The sequence below is a fragment of the Mesoplodon densirostris genome, chromosome 11, assembly GCF_025265405.1.
Source record: "Mesoplodon densirostris isolate mMesDen1 chromosome 11, mMesDen1 primary haplotype, whole genome shotgun sequence".
In the NCBI taxonomy this organism is placed as follows: Eukaryota; Metazoa; Chordata; class Mammalia; order Artiodactyla; family Ziphiidae; genus Mesoplodon; species Mesoplodon densirostris.
In genome coordinates this window covers 22426733-22449592 of record NC_082671.1, presented here as the reverse complement: position 1 = coordinate 22449592, position 22860 = coordinate 22426733, and the positions used below count along the sequence as shown (strand labels likewise).

General features: G+C 35.8%; 1 protein-coding gene across 1 annotated transcript in view; it reads left to right on the top strand.

Moving 5' to 3' along the window:
* The window catches only part of LMNTD1 (lamin tail domain containing 1), a 42216-nt gene extending 23298 nt beyond the window's left edge, over positions 1–18918 (top strand). Inside the window, exons 4-7 of the mRNA XM_060113343.1 lie at positions 15281–15467; positions 16004–16123; positions 17922–18136; positions 18744–18918. Of these exons, the coding sequence (XP_059969326.1) occupies positions 15281–15467; positions 16004–16123; positions 17922–18136; positions 18744–18918 (697 nt within the window). The remainder of the gene's footprint in view (positions 1–15280; positions 15468–16003; positions 16124–17921; positions 18137–18743) is intronic.
* The last annotated feature ends 3942 nt before the right edge of the window (positions 18919–22860 follow it).

Genomic DNA, 22860 nt, shown 5'->3' with positions numbered 1-22860 from the left:
GTTCTCTTTTTATTCTTTTTCTGTCTTCTTTGAAATTAATCATTATTTATATTCCATTTTGTCTCCATTGTTGGCTGATTAACTGTAACTCTTTTATTTTAGGGGTTCCTTCCAAGTTTATAGGATACATCTTGAACCTATTACAGACTACCCTCATGTTATATTTTACCACTTCACAAATAGTATAAGAGCCTTAGAGTACTATAATTTCATTTCTCTTTTCCCAGCCATTGTGCTTCTGCTGTCACATATTTTACTTCTACATATGGTGTAAATCCCATACTCCATAGTTATTTAGGCTTAAATAATCAACTTTTAAAAGAAATTTAAATGATAAGAAAAATATTATATATTTACCCTTATGTATTTTCACTGCTTTTTAGTTCTTTTTGTTTGTTTTGTTTATTTTTGATCTATAAATTATATTTCCATCCATTTTAATTATGCTAGTACCTGAAAAGAACTTCCTTTAACGTTTTTTGTAGTATGAATCTGCTTATAACCATTTCTTCTTTCACTTTTTTTAGAGAGTTTTATTGAGATATCATTGACATAATTGCATATATTTAAGATGTACAACTTCATTTTTTTTGTCTTTGGGGTTTTTTATTGAGATATAATTGACAAATAACATTGTGTAACTTATACAATGATGATTTGATACTCATATGTATTGTGAAATGATTACCATAATAAAATTAGTTAACACATCCTTCACATAATTACCTTTTTTTTTTTTTCTGGTGAGAACATTTAAGATCCACCGTCTACTGTCTTAGCAATTTTCAAGTATATAATACCGTATTTTTAACTATAGTCACCATGCTGTTCATAAGATTCCCAGAACTTATTCATCTTATAACTGGAAGTTTTTATCCTTTGACCAATATTCCCCCATTTCCCCTACCTTCTATCCCCTGGCAAACACTGTTCTAATTTCTGTTTATATGAATTCAGCTTTTAAAAATTCCACATATAAGTGAGACCATACAGTATTTGTCTTTCTCTGTCTGATTTATTTCACTTAGCATAATGTGCTCAACATCCATCCATGTTGTCACAAATGGCAAGTCGTCCTTCATTAGTATACTGAATAATACTCCATTACATATATATATGTGTGTGTGTGTGTGTGTGTGTGTGTGTGTGTGTGTGTATGTATATATATATATATATATATATACAGCTGACTCTTGAACAACACAGGTTTGAACTGCATGGGTTCACTTATAGGTGGATTTTTTTCAATTAATACTCCAGTACTACATGATCTGTGTTTGGCTGAATTTGTGGATGTGGAATCATGGATATGGAGGGCCGACTATAAAGCTATATGCTGATTTTCCACTGTGTGGGTGGTCGGCACCCCTAATCCCTGCACTGTTCAATAATCAACTGTATTTATAAAATAAATACCACATTCACTTTATCCATTCATCTGTCAATGGACACTTTGTTTCTGTATCTTGGCTATTGTGAATAATGCTGCAATGAACATGATGGTGCAGATAACTCAACAAATGGTAATTTTATTTCCTTCAAATACCTGGAAGTGGGATTGCTGGATCATATGGTAGTTTTATTTTTAATTTTTTGAAGAGCCTCCACACTGTTTTCCATAGCACTGCATCAATTTACATTCCCACCAACAGTGCACAGGGTTCCCTTTTCTCTACATCTTCACCAATACTTATTGTTGTCTCTTTGATAACAGCTATTCTTACAGGTGTGAGGTGATATCTCATTGTGGTTTTGATTTTCATTTCCCTGTGATTAGTGATGTTAAGCCCCTTTTAATGTACCTGTTGGCCATTCACATATCTTCTTTGGAAAAATGTCTATTCAGGTCCTTTCCCATTTTTTAATTGCATTATTTGATTTTTTTGCTATTGAGTTGTGTGAGTTCCTTATATATTTTAGATATTAACCCCTTATCAAATATATGATTTGCAAATATTTTTTTCCCATTTTGTAGATTGCCTTTTCATTTTGTTGATTGTTTCCTTTGCTGTGCAGGAGCTTTTTAAATTAAGGTAATCCCATTTTTTTCTATATTTGCTTTTCTCACCTGTGTTTTTGGTGTGTTAGCTAAGAAATTATTGTCAAGACCAATGTCAAGAAGGTTTTCCCCTATATTTTCTTATAGGAATTTTATGATTTTGAGTCTTACCTTTAAGTCTTTAACCCACTTTGAGTTGATTTTTGTGTATGGTGTGTGATAGAGGTCCAATTTCATTTTTTGCATGTGGATATCCACTTTTCCAGCATTTATTAAAGAGACTATCCTTTCCCCATCGTGTGCTCTTGGCACTCCAGTTGAAGAGCAGTAGACCATAAATGTGTTGGTTTGTTTCTGGGTTCTCTATTGTGTTCCATTGGTCTATATGTCTTTTTTTTATGCTGGTACCACACTGTTTTAGTTACTTTAGCTTTACAATATAATTTGAAGTCAGGAAGTGTCATACTTCCAGCTTTGTTCTTGCTCAAGAATGCTTTGGCTATTTGGGGTCTTTTGTAGTTTCACATAAATTTTAGGATTTTTTTTTTACAGCTTCTGTTTAAAAATGCCATTAGGATTTTGATAGGGATTGCATTGAATCTCTAAATCACTTTGACTGGTATGAACATTTTGACAACATTACTTCTTCCAATCCACGAACAGGGAATGACTTTCCATTTATTTGTGTCTTTTTAAATTTCCTTCATCAGTGTTTTGTAGTTTTCAGTGTATAAATCTTTCATTTTTTGGTTAAGTTATTGCCTAAGTATTTTGTTCTTTTGTTGCTAATGTAAATGGGATCGTTTTCTTAATTTCCCTTTTGGTTCATTCATTGTTAGTATACAGAAATGCCACTGATTTTTGTATGTTGATTTTTGCATCCTACAATTTACTGAATTTGTTTTGTGGTGTTCTTAGGGTTTTTTTACTTATATGAGCACATCATATGCAAACAGAGATAATTCACTTTTTCTCTTCTGATTTGACACCTTCTATTTCTTTTTCTTTCCTGATTGCTCTGGGTAGGGCTTCCAGTACTAAGATGAATAGCAGTGGTGAGAATAGGCATCCTTGCCTTGTTGTGGATCTTAGAGGAAGTTTTTCCTCATTGATTGTGTTAGCTGTGGGCTTTTCATGTATGTCCTTTATTGTGCTGAGGTATGTTCCTTCTTTACCTATTTTTTGAGAGTTTTTATAGTGAAAAGATGTTGAATTTTGTCAAATGCTTTTTCTGAATCTGATTAAAAAGTGTGATCATGTGGTCTTTTTCTTTCTTTCTGTTAATGGCAACTATAAACACAGGTGCCAATTTTCATAGATAATGTTAGGTAGATGCATATTGGAAGAACTGAAATGCTAAAGATAAATTTAGTAAACTTTAGAGTAGCAAAAATCTAAAGGCAGATAAGTAAAGTAGCATGGAGCTATCAAGTAGACTTCAACAACTAGAGAAATTAGAGCTTAAATAACGAAAAACTGTCATTTTTAAAAAAAAGTGATATAGCCATTTGTCTTTTCAATCTCTGTAACTCAAGACCATGCAAAGGCTACTGACAGAATGATTGGTACATCACTCTACACTCTCAGCCAGTCACAATTTAGAGGTTTCAAGTCATTTTCCTACTAAAGAAAAATGGGAAGGCTTACAGGGAAGAAAAAAAGATAACTACAGAAGGCTGTGTGATAGCAGATTAACAGCCCTGGCTCAGTGAATTTCCATGTATTATGTGAAGTATTTTCCTGTAACTTTTGGCCTTATATCAAAAGGAAGGCAAATGAAGTGGCTAGCCCTGATGTGAACAATGGTATTTTTTTCTTTCAGACAAGCTAATTTATTCTACCTATGTGCATAAAATAAAAATTTAATGTCAATGAATAAACGTTTCACTTGAATAATGAAATGTTTTTGAAAAGCAACTGTACATATCCAATTACATATATGATAACAGAGATAACTGAGCTATTCTAGGGTCTTATCTGGTTAAAAGAAAAACTCAAACTACTGCTCATCTTCCCAGGCAGAAAAAGCAATTCTCAAAAACTAAAAGGAATTCAGTCAAAAAATAAAAACATCCCACAGAGAATTCAGTAACACTAGAATGAGGATGACATAGAGAAATTCTACGGCTATCAAATAAGAGTAAAAATGTTATATCTACAATTTAGTAAGAACCCTAACGGTAATGTAAAAGAAAGGAACAGGTATATACATTGCTCAAAAGTGAAGCTCTCTACAAAACAGGCAACCTCATACAATGTAGTATGGGTATAAAGTGAGACCACTGAAGGCAGGTTGGTAGTGTAGATCAAGGTATCATAGATTGGGACTTACCTGGTGGCACAGTGGTTAAGACTCCACACTCCCAATGCAGGGGGCCCCAGTTCAATCCCTGGCCAGGGAACTAGATCCCACATGCATGCTGCAACTAAGAGTTCTCATGCCACAACTAAGGAGCCATGTGCTACAACTAAGGAGCCAGTGAGCTGCAACTAAGGAACCCATGAACCACAACTAAGGAGGCTGCTTGCCACAACTAAGATCCAGCACAACCAAACAAATAAATACATAAAGATTTCATAGATTTTACATCTTATATTCTCACAAGTCCTCTTCTAGGAGAGGAAACTCAGAGTGATAGACTGACATTTGGAGCCACTTTTCTCCTCAAAACAGTTGTCAATTTGAAAGCAGCAGCTAAGAGGCTGAGAAGTTATTCAGAGACTTTGGCAGTCTCACAGGACTGGGTGAATAAAAATTGGCTTGATTCAGGGCCTGTCAAGAAGGAGGGTCACTGACAAACACCACAGGCTTTCAGTTGTAACCTCAAAGGTACACACAGTATTAAGGCTATCTTCAAAATAAACCAGCCTAATTGGGGCCAAAGCTTGGTGGCAAATTATTTCACACCCTGATTGGAATGAAGTGGTTTACCCCCAATGTAGATGGCTGCCAGTAGTTAAAGTAAATCCTCTCTGGATCAAGAAAACATTATACATAACTTTAAATTACCTCTGCAATGTTTAATCTATCATACTAGGCAATAAGTCAAAAATAACAAGGCATACAAACAATAAAAGTTGACCCAAAACTAAGATTAAAAATGGACAATAAAAACAGGCCTAGGTGATCCAGATATTATGGTTTTCTGACAGGGATTTTTAAATAACCTTGACTAAAATAATCAAGGAATTAAATGACAAGAAAAATTTTTAGCATAGAACTGGAAACTAAAAATAAAAGAATCAGTAGGAAATTCTAGGAAAAAAAACCCAGTAACAGAAATTAGTATTTCAAAAGTAGATGAGTTTAACAATATATGTCATGCAACAGAAGAGAGAATTATTGAACGAGAACATTCTCAGAAAAAAACATCCAGGCTGAATTATAGAGAGCAAAGAGAATAGAAAAAAACAAGCATAAGGAAAAATTAGGGCAAGATTTTTAAAAATCTAAATGCTTATAATTGAAGTCACTAAGGAGAGGAGAGAAGGACTGAGGTAGAAGAGTATTGGTGGAAATACTGGCAGAGAATTTTCCCAAAAATGAAAGACATCAAGCCACAGGTACAAGCAACACTACCAACTCCCAGCAAGAGAAAACATAGGGGGAAAAAAAACCCCCTAGGTATGAAGTAGAAAAACTTCTAAAACAGGAGAAGTAAGGAAAATCTTAGTCAGCCAGAGAAAAAGGACACTTACCTTCAAAGGAACAACAAAAAGATTGGTAGCTGGTTTATCAACATAAAAATAGAAAACAGAAAACTCTGGAATAAATCTATGGTGAGGGCATTGGGACCAAAACTGCAGGCAATATTTTTAGCACTGTGATTCTACAATTCATAAGAAGTGTATGTTATTTTTCTCTTGCTGTCATAGCAAGTTATTACCAACATAGCAACTTAATATGGATAATACCCACTTATTACCACACAGTTCTTTCAAAAATTTCTGTATATATTTAAATACTATACTATAAATCCATCATAAAAATGTAAAACAACCCTATAGAAATGGATTAAATTATATGAAAGACAATTTTCAAAAGAAAACTGGGTAGCCAATAAGTAGCTTACTCAACTGCACAATAAACAGGGAAAATCAAATTAAAATAACAATGAGATATTTTGTACCCAAGATATTAAGTATTAAGAAGTCTGAAAATTTCAAGTGTTGTGGAACAAGAAGAAGGAATAGTGCATGCATAGGCAATGGGTGAAGCATGCAAAGACATGAATTATCACAAGTCTTGTGAGAAATTCTTGTGGTTGCAATTTAAGCAAAGATAGGAAGTAGGAAAAAAAAATTAAAGAGGCTGATAGATTATGTAGAAACTTGTTTCCATTCTGTGACATTGGTGTTTTCTCTAGAAATAAATGGTCAGACTTTGAAGGACTTATCCTTGTACAAAGATTGCTCTGGAAGCAAAATGTTGGATGGTTAGGAGGGAGCAAGACCGGAGAAACCAGTTAAGACAATGTTACACTGTGACACAGAAGTGAAGAGAGCCTAATGAAGACAGCAGCAATAGGGATGGAGAGAAGGCAATATATACAGAAGATACTAAAGAGTAATATTATACAAATACATGGAGGCTAAACAATACACTACTTAATAACGAAGTGATCACTGAAGAAATCAAAGAGGAAATTAAAAAATACCTAGAAACAAATGACAATGGAGACAAGATGACCCAAAACCTATGGGATGCAGCAAAAACAGTTCTAAGAGGGAAGTTTATAGCAATACAATCCTAACTTAAGAAGCAAGAAACATCTTGAATAAACAACCTAATCTTGCACCTAAAGCAATTAGAGAAAGAAAAACAAACAAACAAAAGAACCCCAAAGTAAGCAGAAGGAAAGAAATCATAAAAATCAGATCAGAAATAAATGAAAAAGAAATGAAGGAAACGATAGCAAAGATCAATAAAACTAAAAGCTTTTTCTTTGAGAAGATAAACAAAATTGTTAAACCATTAGCCAGACTCATCAAGAAAAAAAGGGACAAGACTCAAATCAATACAATTAGAAATGAAAAAGGAGAAGTAACAACTGACACTGCAGAAATACAAAAGATCATAAGAGATTACTACAAGCAACTCTATGCCAATAAAATGGACAACCTGGAAGAAATGGACAAATTCTTAGAAGTGCACAACCTGCCAAGACTAAATCAGTAAGAAATACAAAATATGAATAGACCAATCACAAGCACTGAAATTGAAACTGTGATTAAAAATCTTCCAACAAACAAAAGCCCAGGATCAGATGGCTTCACAGGCGAATTCTATCAAACATTTAGAGAAGAGCTAACACCTATCCTTCTCAAACTCTTCCAAAATATAGCAGAGGGAGGAACACTCCCAAACCCATTCTACGAGGCAACCATCACCCTGATACCAAAACCAGGCAAGGATGTCACAAAGAAAGAAAACTACAGGCCAATATCACTGATGAACATAGATGCAAAAATCCTCAACAAAATACTAGCAAACAGAATCCAACAGCACAGTAAAAGGATCATACACCATGATCAAGTGGGGTTTATTCCAGGAATGCAAGGATTCTTCAATATACGCAAATCAATCAATGCAATACACCATATTAACAAATTGAAGGAGAAAATCATATGATCATCTCAATAGATGCAGAGAAAGCTTGTGACAAAATTCAACACCCATTTATGATAAAGACCGTGCAGAAAGTAGGCATAGAGGGAAGTTTCCTCAACATAATAAAGGCCATATATGAAAAACTCACAGCCAACATCGTCCTCAATGGTGAAAAACTGAAACCATTTCCACTAAGATCAGGAAGAAGACAAGGTTGCTCACTCTCACCACTCTTATTCAACACAGTTTTGGAAGTTTTAGCCACAGCAATCAGAGAAGAAAAGGAAATAAAAGGAATTCAAATCGGAAAAGAAGAAGTAAAGCTGTCACTGTTTGCAGATGACATGATACTATACATAGAGAATCCTAAAGATGCTACCAGAAAACTACTAGAGCTAATCAATGAATTTGGTAAAGTAGCAGGATACAAAATTAATGCACAGAAATCTCTGGCATTCCTATACACTAATGATGAAAAATCTGAAAGTGAAATCAAGAAAACTCTCCCATTTACCTTTGCAACAAAAAGAATAAAATATCTAGGAATAAACCTACCCAAGGAGAGAAAAGACCTGTGTGCAGAAAATTATAAGACACCGATGAAAAAAATTAAAGATGATACAAATAGATGGAGAGATATACCATATTCTTGGATTGGAAGAATCAACATTGTGAAAATGACTCTACTACCCAAAGCAATCTACAGATTCAATGCAATCCCTATCAAACTACTACTGGCATTTTTCACAGAATTAGAACAAAAAATTTCACAATTTGTATGGAAACACAAAAGACCCCGAATAGCAAAAGCAATCTTGAGAATGAAAAAAGGAGCTGGAGGAATCAGGCTCCCTGACTTCAGACTATACTACAAAGCTACAGTAATCAAGACAGTATGGTACTGGCACAAAAACAGAAAGATAGATCAATGGAACAGGATAGAAAGCCCAGAGATAAACCCACACACATAGGGTCACCTTATATTTGATAAAGGAGGTAGGAATGTACAGTGGAGAAAGGAGAGCCTCTTCAGTAAGTAGTGCTGGGAAAACTGGACAGGTACATGTAAAAGTATGAGATTAGATCACTCCCTAACACAATACACAAAAATAAGCTCAAAGTGGATTAAAGACCTAAATGTAAGGCCAGATGCTATCAAACTCTTAGAGGAAAACATAGGCAGAACACTCTATGACATAAATCACAGCAAGATCCTTTTTGACCCACCTCCTAGAGAAATGGAAATAAAAACAAAAATAAACAAATGGGGCCTAATGAAACTTAAAAGCTTTTGCACAGCAAAGGAAACCATAAACAAGACAAAAAGACAACCCTCAGAATGGGAGAAAATATTTGCAAATGAAGCAACTGACAAAGGATTAATCTCCAAAATTTATAAGCAGCTCATGCAGCTCAGTAACAAAAAACAAACAACCCAATCCAAAAATGGTCAGAAGACCTAAATAGACATTTCTCCAAAGAAGATATACAGACTGCCAACAAACATGTGAAAGAATGCTCAACATCATTAATCATTAGAGAAATGCAAATCAAAACTACAATGTGATATCATCTCACACTGGTCAGAATGGCCATCATCAAAAAATCTAGAAACAATAAATGCTGGAGAGGATGTTGGGAAAAAGGAACACTCTTGCACTGCTGGTGGGAATGTGAATTGGTACAGGCACTATGGAGAACAGTATGGAGGTTCCTTAAAAAACTACAAATAGAACTACCATATGACCCAACAATCCCACTACTGGGCTTATACCCTGAGAAAACCATAATTCAAAAAGAGTCATGTACCAAAATGTTCATTGCAGCTCTATTTACAATAGCCCAGAGATGGAAACAACCTAAGTGTCCATATCAGATGAATGGATAAAGAAGGTGTGGCACATATATACAATGGAATATTACTCAGCCATGAAAGGAAACCAAATTGAGCTATTTGTAATGAGGTGGATGGACCTAGAGTCTGTCATACAGAGTGAAGTAAGTCAGAAAGAGAAAGACAAATACCGTATGCATATATAAATACATATATATGGAATTTAAGAAAAAAATGTCATGAAGAACCTAGGGGTAAGACAGGAATAAAGACACAGACCTACTAGAGAATGGACCTGAGGATATGGGGGTGGGGTGGGAAGGGTAAGCTGTGACAAAATGAGAGAGTGGCATGGACATATATACACTACCAAATGTAAAATAGATAGCTAGTGGGAAGCAGCCGCATAGCACAGGGAGATCCCCTCGGTGCTTTGTGACCACCTAGAGAGGTGGGATAGGGAGGGTGGGAGGGAGGGAGACGCAAGAGGGAAGAGATATGGGAACATATGTATATGTATAACTGATTCACTTTGTTATAAAGCAGAAACTAACACACCATTGTAAAGCAATTATACTCCAATAAAGATGTAAAAAAAAGAGTAATATCAATAGAACATTATCACAGATAAGGCAAGAAGGATAAGAGAGCAGGAAACTAATAGAAGTTTGAGGCGTGGCCATCAGGATAAATGATGATGAAATTTCCTGAATAGGTTTCCTACTTTTCTAAAATGATGAATTCATTTTGGGGCATGTTGATTTAGAGGTATCTTTGGGGTCTTTCTTTCTACGGGGTCATTTGTTTCTATGGGTCTGAAGCTCAGCAGGAAAAGGATTTAGATTTAGCAGTCATCAGTGTATTAATGGTTACTGAAAGCCCTGTTTGTGGGTGATATCATGTATATAGAGTGTGATGGGAATAAAAGAGGGTTAAGGGCAGAACCCCAGGGATTCACATCTGAGAAATGGATGAAGGAAGAGAAATCTGAAAAAGAGACTATAAAGGAGCAACCAGACTGGTAGAAGAAAAACAGTGGACTTGGGGAAACAAGGAGAGAAGGACCTATCTGGCAGAGGCAGATATCACAGAGACATTAAGACAAAGACTGAATGGTGGGAAAGTAAATTGAACCACTATGGAAAACAGTATGGAAGTCCCCCAAAAAATTAAAAACAGAGCTATCATATAATCTAACAATTCCACTTTTGTGTATTTATCTGAAGAAAGCAAAACCTCTAATTCAAAAAGATATATGTACTGCCATATTCATTGCAGCATTATTTACAATAGCCAAGATATGGAAACGACCTAAGTGTCCATCAATGGATGATTGGTAAATAAAATGTGGTATAAATATAAAATGCAATATTATTCAGCCATAAAAAAAGAATTAAATCTTGCCATTTGCAACAACATGGATGGACCTCGAAGGCATTGTGCTAAGTAAAATAAGTCAGAGAAAGACAAATACTGTATGATCTCACTTATCAATGAAATTTTTTAAAAAATGAACTCATCAATACAGAGAACAGATTGGTTGCCAGAAGCAAGAGGTGGGGGGTGTGCAAAATGGGAGAAGGGGGTCAAAAAGTACAGATTTCCAATTATAAAATAAATAAGTCATTGGGATGTAATGTACAGATAAAAGAAATAAGTCATTGGGATGTACTGTACAGAATGGAGACCACAGTTAATAATACTGTATTATATTGAAATTTGCTAGGAGAGTAGATCTTAACAGTTTTCCTCACAAGAAAAAATAATTGTAACTATATATGGTGATCAATGTTGTTAATTAGATTTATTGTGGTGATGATTTTGCCTTATATACAAATACTGAATCATTATGTTGTACACCCCAAACTAAATATAATGTTATATGTCAATTATACCTCTATTTAAAAAAAGACAAAGACTGAACAGTTACCACTCAATTTACTAATTGATGACCAGTTTAAGAGGGCCTTAATCATCTTGGTCTAAGGCAGAAATATATGGTTGTGCGTTGAGGGAGTGAATAAGAGATGAAGAACTCATGCCGTAGTCTTTCCAAAAGCTCGGTTGTTGTTGCAGATCTATTTACAATAGCCAGGAGATGGAAACAACCTATGTGTCCATCATCGGATGAATGGATAAAGAAGATGTGGCACATATATACAATGGAATATTACTCAGCCATAAAAAAGAAACGAAATTGAGCTATTTGTAATGAGGTGGATGGACCTAGAGTCTGTCATACAGTGTGAAGTAATTCAGAAAGAGAAAGACAAATATTGTATGCTAACACATATATAGGGAATTTAAGAAAAAAAAATGTCATGAAGAACCTAGGAGTAAGACAGGAATAAAGACACAGACCTACTAGAGAATGGACTTGAGTATATGCGAGGAGGAAGGGTAAGCTGTGACAAAGCAAGAGAGAGGCATGGACATATATACACTACCAAACGTAAAATAGATAGCTAGTGGGAAGCAGCCACATAGCACAGGGAGATCAGCTCGGTGCTTTGTGACCACCTAGAGGGGTGGGATAGGGAGGGTGGGAGGGAGGGAGACACAAGAGGGAAGAGATATGGGAACATATGTATATGTATAACTGATTCACTTTGTTATAAAGCAGAAACTAGCACACCATTGTAAAGCAATTATACTCCAATAAAGATGTAAAAAAAAAAAAAAAAAAAAGCTCGGTTGTGATGGCAGTAGGAAGTGGAAGCCAGAGGAGGATTGTGATTTTCTTTTTTAAGGTTATAGCAGTTGGAAGATATGTACATATTTGGGGGAAAGAGGCAGTCTAGAGGGAGAGGTTGGTGTGAAAAGAGAAAAATGAATGGGACTGAAATACCAAAGCAGCAGCAGGAGGTGGTAAAAGCAGAGTTTCACTTTAGATGGGAGAAGGGTTCCTCTTGCACTGAAACAAGGTGGCTGGAACGAAGAGGTCAGTGTGGGCATGGGTGAACCTGCTTCTAAGTGGAAAGCAGGAAAACACACTTCTTTCTGATGGCTCTATTTTTTTAGTGAAATCATTTTCTGACAATAAAACTGGAGATGTGAGGCAGGGAATTGAATGTTGTTGAGGGAATGACAGAAGGTGCTGGCTCAGCTCATGAAGAACACAGTTTGCTGCCAATCACTAAGGGCCCACATGTGGCTGGAGACCACTAATTCATTTGGTGAGCAGTCTATACTGTGTGTGTGTGTGTGTGTGTGTGTATCTTCTAGCAGTGCTCAACCACCAGGGTATATACAAAATTTAAACAATTTGAATGGTTGGATCAAACTTCTTTGAGATTTTACTAGTTGAAAAAGAAGAACAAGAACTAACATTTATTGAGGGAACTTGGACATGGCAGTTAATCTCTCTAAACCTCAGTTTCCTTTTCTATAAAGTGGGACTAAAAATAGTACCTGTCTCACTGCGTTGTTGTGAGAATTAAATGAGATAATACAGTTTTTTTCAAATTTTTGATGGTGATCTTCAATAAGAAACATGTAGCCTTTTGTGAGAATTACATAAGTAACTACCAGTCCACAATGCCTTTACCAAAACATTTGGAGACTTACATGTTTCCAAATTCAGAATTTGGAGGATTTTAAGAAAGTAATATGGTGACTAGAACACATATTACATAACACCCCAATAGGGCTTGGAGAAGTATCCAAAATCAAACAGTAAACTTTCCACAGCCAAATTTATGAATAGTCACACAAATCATGAATGAAGACAGTAACTAGCCTCTCCTCAGTTTCAGGTCAGGTTTTGCCACCAAAGGAATTCAGGTCAGATTTTGCTTCAAGTGTGTTTTTTTAAGAATCTTTTGGTTTTCCAGATATGTTTGCACTTCAGAATTATAGATATGAAATCATAGATATGTTGATAATATCTTAAAAGTGCCTGGCACATCATAAGTATTGGTTCCTATTATTGGTAGTGGTATATTTCATTTTCAAAATTATGTCCCTAACCCACCAAAGGGATTTCATGGCGTATTGGGTTGGCCAAAAGTTTCATTTTTTTTTTTTTCTGTAAGATGAGTATCACTTCGTTGTCTTTAACTTCATTCAAAACAATTTTGTTAGATTGTATGTGACAGCTGTCATATAAGCATACATTTTAAAAAAGACATCAAAATTGGTGAATTTTTGTGTAGCCATTTTAATATTGAAGATGGAAGAAAAGAAGCAACATTTTCAGCATATTATGCTTTATTATTTCAAGAAAAGTAAAAATGCAACCCACATGCAAAAAAAAAAGATTTGTGCAGTGTATGGAGAAGTTGCTGTGACTGATCGAATGTGTCAAAAGTGGTTTGCAAAACTTTGTGGTGGAGAGATTTCTCGCTGGACATGCTCCATGGTCAGGTAGACCAGTTGAAGTTGATAGTGATCAAATCGAGACATTAACTGAGAACAATCAACGTTATACCACATGGCAGACAGCCAACATACTCAAGATATCCAAATCAAACATTGAAAATCATTTGCACCAGCTTAGTTATGTCAATCGCTTTGATGTTTGGGTTCCACATCAGTTAAGCAAAAAAAACCTTCTTGACCATATTTCCACATATGATTCTCTACTGAAACGTAATGAAAACGTTCCACTTTTTAAACAAATTGTGATGGGCAATGAAAAGTGGATACTGTACAATAATGTGGAATGGAAGAAATCATGGGGCAAGTGAAATGCACCACCACCAAACACACCAAAGGCTGGTCTTCATCCAAAGAATGTGATGATGTGTATATGGTAGGATTGGAATGGAGTCCTCTATTATGAGCTCCTTCCAGAAAACCAAACGACTAATTCCCACAAGTACTGCTCCCAGTTAGACCAACTGAAAGCAGCACTCGATGAAAAGCATCCGGAATTAGTCAACAGAAAACACATAACTTTCCATCAGGATAAGACAAGACCACATGTTTCTTTGATGAACAGGCAAAAACTGTTACAGCTTGGCTGGGAAGTTCTGATTCATCTACCATATTCACCAAACATTGCACCTTCGGATTTCCATTTATTTGGGTCTTTACAAAATTCTCTTACTGAAAATTTTCAATTTCCTGGAAGACTGTAAAAGGCACCTGGACAAGTTCTTTGCTCAAAAAGATAAAAAGTTTTGGGAAGATGGAATTATGAAGTTGCCTGAAAAATGGCAGAAGATAGTGGAACAAAAGGATGACTGTGTTGTTCAATAAAGTTCTTGGTGCAAATGAAAAATGTGTCTTTTATTTTTACTTAAAAACAGAAGGCACTTTTTGGCCAACCCAATACTTATAGGTTGTGACCCACACTCTGAAAAATGCTAATATATAAATATTTAACCTGGTCCTTGATACATATTAAGCTCTTGAAATGTTAGAAGGGGAAAAAATACCACCTTATATTTGTATGTTTTAAGTTTGCAGAATTCTTTTAAGCATATAGTTGCAATTCATGTTCACAGTAACCTTATCAGAAATAAACTAAATAGTTTAACTTTCCTCTTGATCTACTTGAGAGTTTCATGTCTCAGTATTTCTTGTGAAGAACAGTAGGATATTTAAATAATAATAATAGTACCTCCCAATGGCATTTTTATCTTGATACCTAAAGGATTATTAAAGTTTATTTTATGTGAAAGATCATTTTGTTGCACAGATAACCAAACAGAACTAAGAAATCAAGCCATTTGCTTAAGGCACCAAATACACTATTTCTACACGGAATTTGTCCAACAGAATATACAGCTTAGGAACAACTTCCAAAGCATATTTATTATTCAGTCCTTAAAGTGAGCTAAAGACACGCTCATCTGAAGGCACCTTATAATCTTTGAGTTTTATTTTCTAGTGCTCTTGGAGACATTAAAATAGCTGAAGTGAATGTCAAAGGTTTATGCGTGAAGCTCATTAACTCTTCCCTTGACAAAGAACTGGAAATTGGAAATCATATTCTCCAACAAAATGTCGATGGACAAACAGTCTCTCTGTACCAATTCCTTCCCAATATCATAATGCAGGCCAATTCCACGGTAACAGTGAGTATAAGATATAAATACTATGAACTAGATTTGTTCAGGAAAAACTCATTTACCCAGTCAGACCACGGCTTAGCACCAGTGGTTTCTGCATCCCTTGATCTCTCTGTTAAATGTGATTTTTTTGTTGTTGTTTGTTAATTGTGCCACTTTGTCCATCTCTGGATATAAATTAATACCCATAATTAAATTTCCATAGCTTTCTTCAATTTGGCATACAATACTTTGTGCTTTTATGATTTAACTATCAAAATAAAATACCTAAGTTCCTAAAACTAAGCAAACATAATCTTTAAAGAAAAAACAAAGAGAGGGTTTGCTTAGGCGACGCTGGAGAGTTCCCCCCTCTTTCTTGGGCTTTACTTTAAACCACATACAGTAGCTGTTCAGTTACACAGCTTGACATTACATATTATAGTCATTATATTTTAAAAACCTCACCTGTTTAGAAAGATGTGTTGCAATAACCCTCTGACATTTATAAAACTATGTTGAACTCCAATGGCAATTGTTATTAACAAACTATTTTCTTTCAGGTCTGGGCAGCAGCATCTGAAGCAAAGCACCAGCCACCATCAGATTTTCTTTGGAAGGAACAAAACAGATTTAGGACAAGCCCAAATTGTACAACAATCCTGTGCAAACCTAATGGTGAAGTCAGTGTCCTGTTCTTTTTTTTTTTTTTTTTTTTTTTGGCTGCGTCGGGTCTTTGTTGCTGCACGCGGGTTTTCTCTAGTTGCGGCGAGCGGGGCCTACTCTTCGTTGTGGTGCGCAGGCTTCTCATTGCGGTGGCTTCTCTTGTTGCAGAGCACGGGCTCTAGGCTTGCGGGCTTCAGTAGTTGTGGCCCGCGGGCTCTAGAGCGCAGGCTCAGTAGTTGTGGCTTGCGGGCTTAGTTGCTCCGCGGCTTGTGGGATCTTCCCGGACCAGGGCTCGAACCCATGTCCCCTGCATTGGCAGGCAGATTCTTAACCACTGAGCCACCCGGGCAGCCCGAGTCTACTGATTTTTAAACAGGGCTAGATATTTTTCACCAACCACATTGTTGTCCTATATGATTTGTAGCCTCTATATTACATGTCAGAAATTTAATAGGCATCTTCTATGATTCAATGCCTGGGACTTTCCCAATACACTGTTTTCTATTAGAGATTCAGATATGGAACAGACTGCTCCTGTGCCGTAGGAACTCAAAGGGCTATTTATATGTACATTATCTCCTTTGATTCCCAGATTATTTAAGCATTTTACAAAGGAAGAAAATGGGGCTTGGAAAGTTAAACGGCTGGCTCAAGGTCACATGATAGGCAAAATGGCAAAAGTAAAATAAAACCAGACAAAAGAGCCTACAAGGTTCATATGGTCAACATTCCAGAGGTGAAATTAAAACTTATCATTTTATCACATTATCACTGTCATTATCATCAGATGTTTTTAAGCCCCCTATAATACAGGAAGAAATAAAATATTGCCCTCAGCTAGGAAAGGCTTACAATCTAACTGAGAGAGATTGCACTCAAAAGATCATAAACATATTTGCCATGCAAATATCTATGTTTGAGCTGCAAAAAAGGAGAATCCCTAACTGATGAACTGAACCAAAAGTGGGGTTTTCCTGCTGTGATCCATGAAATTAAACCTTTTAAGAAAGATTTCATCTTTCTCTTTCTTTGCTGTAGGCCTAGCTTAGCTGAACTTGCCTTGTTTTCTTTTATGTCTATTTAGCTGGCAAACAAAGGGTTTTGCAATTACAGCATCAACCCAAACCTCTAATTTTATAAACTAAAAACAGATCACAAGAACAAGTAGAATGATAGGGCACACTTCGGTGCCTAACTTTTCTCATGTTGAACAAAAACATAATTATTAGTCCCTACACATGATTTTTCTGAATAATTTTTGCACATATATGTGCACATATATGCCGCATATTCAGGAAACCAAAAAATAAAAACCTGCCCACCTAGGATTCTAGCCTGGAATGTGCTTTCTCCTCCATGTCTTTAGCTCTAATGCCCATTTCCCCATCTCAAATAAGATTAGGTAGGTAGATAGATAGATAGATAGATAGAGTCTTAACTATTAAAAATTTAACTTATTAATATTACAACTACTGTTTGTATAGTTCTTTATAGTTACAAAATTCAGTAGCTTAACTGAATCTCACCACACCCTCATATAACACCCTCACCACCACCCTCCCCATTTTACATATGAGGACACAGTCCAAAACAGTAGGTGACTAATCTGCCTGAGGTTATGCAGCTTGTAATTTTCACAACGGGAAACTAAGGCCAGGATGTTTTACTACAGCCATCATGTGTTTCACTAATCCTTACACAGTACGTAAATGACATTACAGTTTGATTTTGAAATTTTATTGCAATAAGCTATGTCATTAAAAAAAACCTATCTAACTCCAATAGTATTTCATGTTAATAAATCATTTTTGTTAGGCTGTTGCCTGGTACACTCCTATTCACTGGAAGCAAGCATGGGAGAAATTAGAGACTGACACTGAATGTGACAGATGCTCAGTAGTAAGTCCAACATCTCAAAGGCACATGTTTCATTGGCCAGCAGCTACAACTACAACTAAAGAAAAACAAGATCAATCTAAGAAAGATACCTCAAAATATCAGGTGGAACGAGTTCAAGCTTCTCTTACAAGGTAAAAGTTGCTTGTTTTCTTTTTTTTTTAATTGAGTCCCTCCCACAATTAATAAGGGCTGAGCTGGTGGGAGTGACTGGCTGACAAGTAGATATACGATGAATAGGTAAATCAGTATAGACCAAAAAACTCCTGTTTTGAATAAGACCATAAAAACCATAATAGCTTTTATGTTTTAAAACATAAAAACACAGAGCAAGTAGGGTATACTCGTGGGATGATAAAGGCTGGCAATTTCCACTGGGTGATATTAAGACCCCTCTGGTCATTTCATTCCATAACAGCACTGCTGTTAGAGGTAAGGCCGTGGAATAGTGCAGAGATGAAGTTATCACCACACCTTTAGCAGTGCTTAGGTGGAGGAAGATTTGCATCATCTAGAATTTTCATCTTGGATCAAGAGCTGGCTGTGGCTGAAAGAACAGAATTTATGTTATTCATTTGTAGGCAAATGCTTCTGATGTGATAATGATGCTGCCCACAAAGTCTAGAAAAGCCATATTCTCTGGTCTTGGAACATGCTTTCACTCTAATTGAGCTTTCATTATTAATGCCACTGTATGAAGTGCCTTTGGGGTTCAATTTGGGCTTAATTTTTCTTTTACAGAGAAAAAGAAATCCCACCAATGCTTTTCCCCAATCGCAGCCCTTGGTGCCACAGTCCTAATGTCTCTGCACATCCCTACTGTCCACTGATTGATCCTCACAACACCTACATGACTGAACGCAGCTTAGACAGACAGCCCAGGTCTCAGTCAGCCAGGCCTGATCCAGCCAGGTAAGTCAAAGGGATACTTATTCCAGTGGAGAGTAAGTGGTGAGTGTGTATGTGTGTGTGTGTGTGTGTAGAACTGGTGAAAAGGTGGTTAAGTTGTAAAAGTCTCTAAGTATTAAAAAGTATTCATATCCTCAAGAACAGATGGCCTCTAAAGCAAGTACCATGAGCTGTTCACTTATTTGCTCTAGCACAGTATCTGAGTGCATCAACGAATCCAAAGAACAGCATGGCCAGCAAGAGTACATAGGCTTCTTGGAGTTTGGTCGAAAGTATATTTTGTTTTTCATTTGGCAGGATAAATTGGTCTGATAAGCTATGCTAAAAAATATCTATCTTTTCCAAACACACTCTAATATTATTCCCAAATTCTTATTCTTTTTCACCCAGAAATTTCTTATTTAAATCCTCTAAATAAAGCTTTTAGAGTTGGTGTTATTAGCCCAGGATCTGTTAATGGACTTCAGGAAGTCCATGAATCTGGCTAAACTTGGAGAAAAAAATGTATGTCTATATGATGTTTTCTGGCAAGAAAGTCCATGAGGTTCACCAGATGCTGCCAAATGATTAAGAAGAACTGATTAGACACAGTGCAGATTCTAAGCTGTGGAGAAAGACTTTCATGGAGCAGCTGTATCCTGGTGAGGTTATAATGATTTGCAAACCTATACTTAGCAGAGGGATGCTTTTTTAAATGAAATCTTTGCAGAATCCCAGTATATGAAATGGATAAAAGGAGACCCATCCAAGATGAAGAGTGATTCCCACTACCCACTACACCCATCTTCTTCTTTCCTCCTTCCCTGTGACCTTTGAGACACCTCTCTGGAATCACAGGATTCTGTACACACAGTATAAGAACCACCATGTTAGTATGCTAACACATGTTGGGAAATAGCACCCTCCAAAATAATACCTTTTAGAAGTGGAATGATGGAAATTCTGTAAATTCCTGAATGTATTCCACTGCATAAAATTAAGTATCCTATATCTTTGTGCCTGAGTTTCTTTATCTGTAAAGTAAGAGACTTGTGTCTGATATTTAAAGAGCTCTTTCAGCAATTTTTTATATACACATATACATTTAATATACATATATATATATATTTTAGAGACACACATATTTAGTACTTTATGAGTTAGATTTGAGATTTCCAAGAAGTACATTCATGTTTTTTGCCAATTAATGATAGCCTTCACTGTTTTACTTATTTTGAATAACTTGTTTTCCAAAGAAATTTGACTTCAGATTTTCTTGTTGCACCTTTCTATAGTGGTGGCAACTCAACTTGATTATTCAGTAATTTTTCCTATTCAACATAAATGTCACTGTATTTGTATATTTTTTAATAAATTTATTTATTTATTTTTGGCTGCGTTGGGTCTTCATTGCTGCGTGTGGGCTTTCTCTAGTTGCGGCGAGCAGGGGCTACTCTTTGTTGTGGTGTGTGAGTTTCTCATTGCGGTGGCTTCTCCTGTTGCAGAGCACAGGCTCTAGGCACACGGGCTTCAGTAGTTGTGGTTCACAGGCTCTAGAGCACAGGCTCAGTAGCTGTGGCACACGGGGTTAGTTGCTCCACAGCATGTGGGATCTTCCCGGACTAGGGCTTGAACCCATGTCCCCTGCATTGGCAGGCGGATTCTTAACCACTGCACCACCAGGGAAGTCCTGTATCTGTATATTATGTAATGATAATTTTAAAAGAGAGTTGTTTTGATACCTTCAGGGTCTCTGTTCATCATTACATACTTTTTAAATTTTCTATTCATTAAATTTTCAGTATTAACAGATATATATCAGAATTTTAAGGGTTTTTCTTTGATTTCAATTGAGAAAGATGGCCACAAAGAGACAGATGTTATGAATGACTTGTTGATCATTGATTGGGTACCAGCAGACACTGAATCAACAGTTCATTTCCTTGAAAAAATATGTAACATGATTCTTCAAGGGAAAGTTACCTTGTTAATTAGCCAGTCTCTTTTTAATTTGCCTACCATTGGGCTATTTGCTATCAGTAGCACACTCCTCAATAATTGACAAAGAAAAAAAGAGATAAAACAAAAATTCATCAATTTTACTCATAGTTTCTTCAATCCTGCTTCTTCCCCTCTACAGTGATAAACAGGCTAGTTTGCTGAGTTACAGAAGAAATATTCTCAGTTGCATATGACTCTTCTACTGGGAATAGCTGCCTTGTTTTTAACTGTGCCTCTCAAATATATTATAGAAGAGCTTAGAGACTAACAATTAAGATAATTTTAAAGAAACATCTACACATCTTATGCTTACTTTATACCAAGCACATTTTGTTTTTTAAACATGTTAAAATACAGAAAGTATAGAGGATAATGTTAAAAGCACCCATGTACTTATCCTTCAAGATTAATGCATGCTAACATTTTGTCATATTGCTTCACATTACCAAAAATCCCATAAATTTGAAATTCCCTTTGATCTTCTTTTGAGTTCTGATATGAAATAGGAATAAGTCATTCTGGTCCTCATTATCACACTTTAATTACATATATATTAATTCATAAAACATGTATAGTATAATTGATGTATTTTTAATTTACATAAATGGCACTAAATACAGCACATGACACATAATAGTTTAATACATGTTTGATGAAGGACAGACAGAATAGGAGACACTGAAGGTTTTTAAACAGGCATCTTATAGAGTAATATCTGCATTTTAAAGAGAATATTGGAAGCAGTGTTGAAAATGAAATGGAGTGGAAAATATTCCAAAATCTAGGAGGGAAGAAGGAAGGAAGGAAAGAATAGAAAAGTAAGAAAAAGAAAAAGAAGAACAAAGCAGGTTAGAAAAAGAGATTGGGGACAAGGTGGTCTTGTAGACTTATAATTTGAGTCCCAAAAGGACAGGAGAGCAAGACTGGGGCAGAAGTAATATTTAAAGAAATAATGACAAAAATCTCAAAAATTGATGAAAGGCATCAAGCCACAGAAACAAGAAAAATAAATTCTAAGCAGCACAAATCCAAAGGAAACTACACCTACATATTATAATAAAACTTCAAAAAACCAAATAATGGAAGTCAGAAGACAATAGAATGAAATATTCAGTGTGCTAATGTACTCAAAAGGACTATCCTAGAGTTCTATACCAAGCAAAAATCAACTTCAAAAAATGAGGTGAAATAAAGACACTCTCAGGCAAACAAAAGCTGAGAGAATTCATCAACAGCAAACCCACATTAAGGAAATACTTCAACTAGAAAGAAAATGATCTTAGAAGGATGCACAGAGATGTTGGAAGAAGTGAAAAAAAATGCAGTCAAAACATGGATCAACATAAATGAATATTCACTACACAAAACAATACTAATATTGCCTCATAGGGTTTAAAATATAGAGAGAACTTAAACACATGACAACTGTATTAGTTTCACAGGGCTACCGTAACAAAGTACCATAAACTTGGTGGCTTAAAACAACAAATCTATTCTCTCACAGGTCTGGAGACTAGAAGTCAAATCAAGTTGTCACCAGGGCCAAACACTCTCTCTCTGAAGGCTTAGGGGATTATCCTTCCTTGCCTCTTCCTACCTTCTGTTGGTTACTGGCATTCCTTGATATTTGTTGTCTTGTAGATACATCACTCTAACCTCTGCCTCCATCTTCACATGATCTGTGTATCTGTGTCCATACTTCCTTCTTCTTTTAAGGACACCAGTCATTGGATTAAGGCACACTCTAATCTACTATGACCTCATCTTAACTTGATTACATCTACAAAGACCCAGTTTCAAATTCACAACTTCAAGGGGTTAGGACTTCAACATATATTTAGGAGGGACACAATTAACCTATAATAACAACAGCAATAGCACAAAAATTGAGAGGTGAGTAAATGGAGTTAAAGTACTCTAAATTCCATGATTTGTCCAATAAGTTGTAAAAGTAACAATTTATATTAGA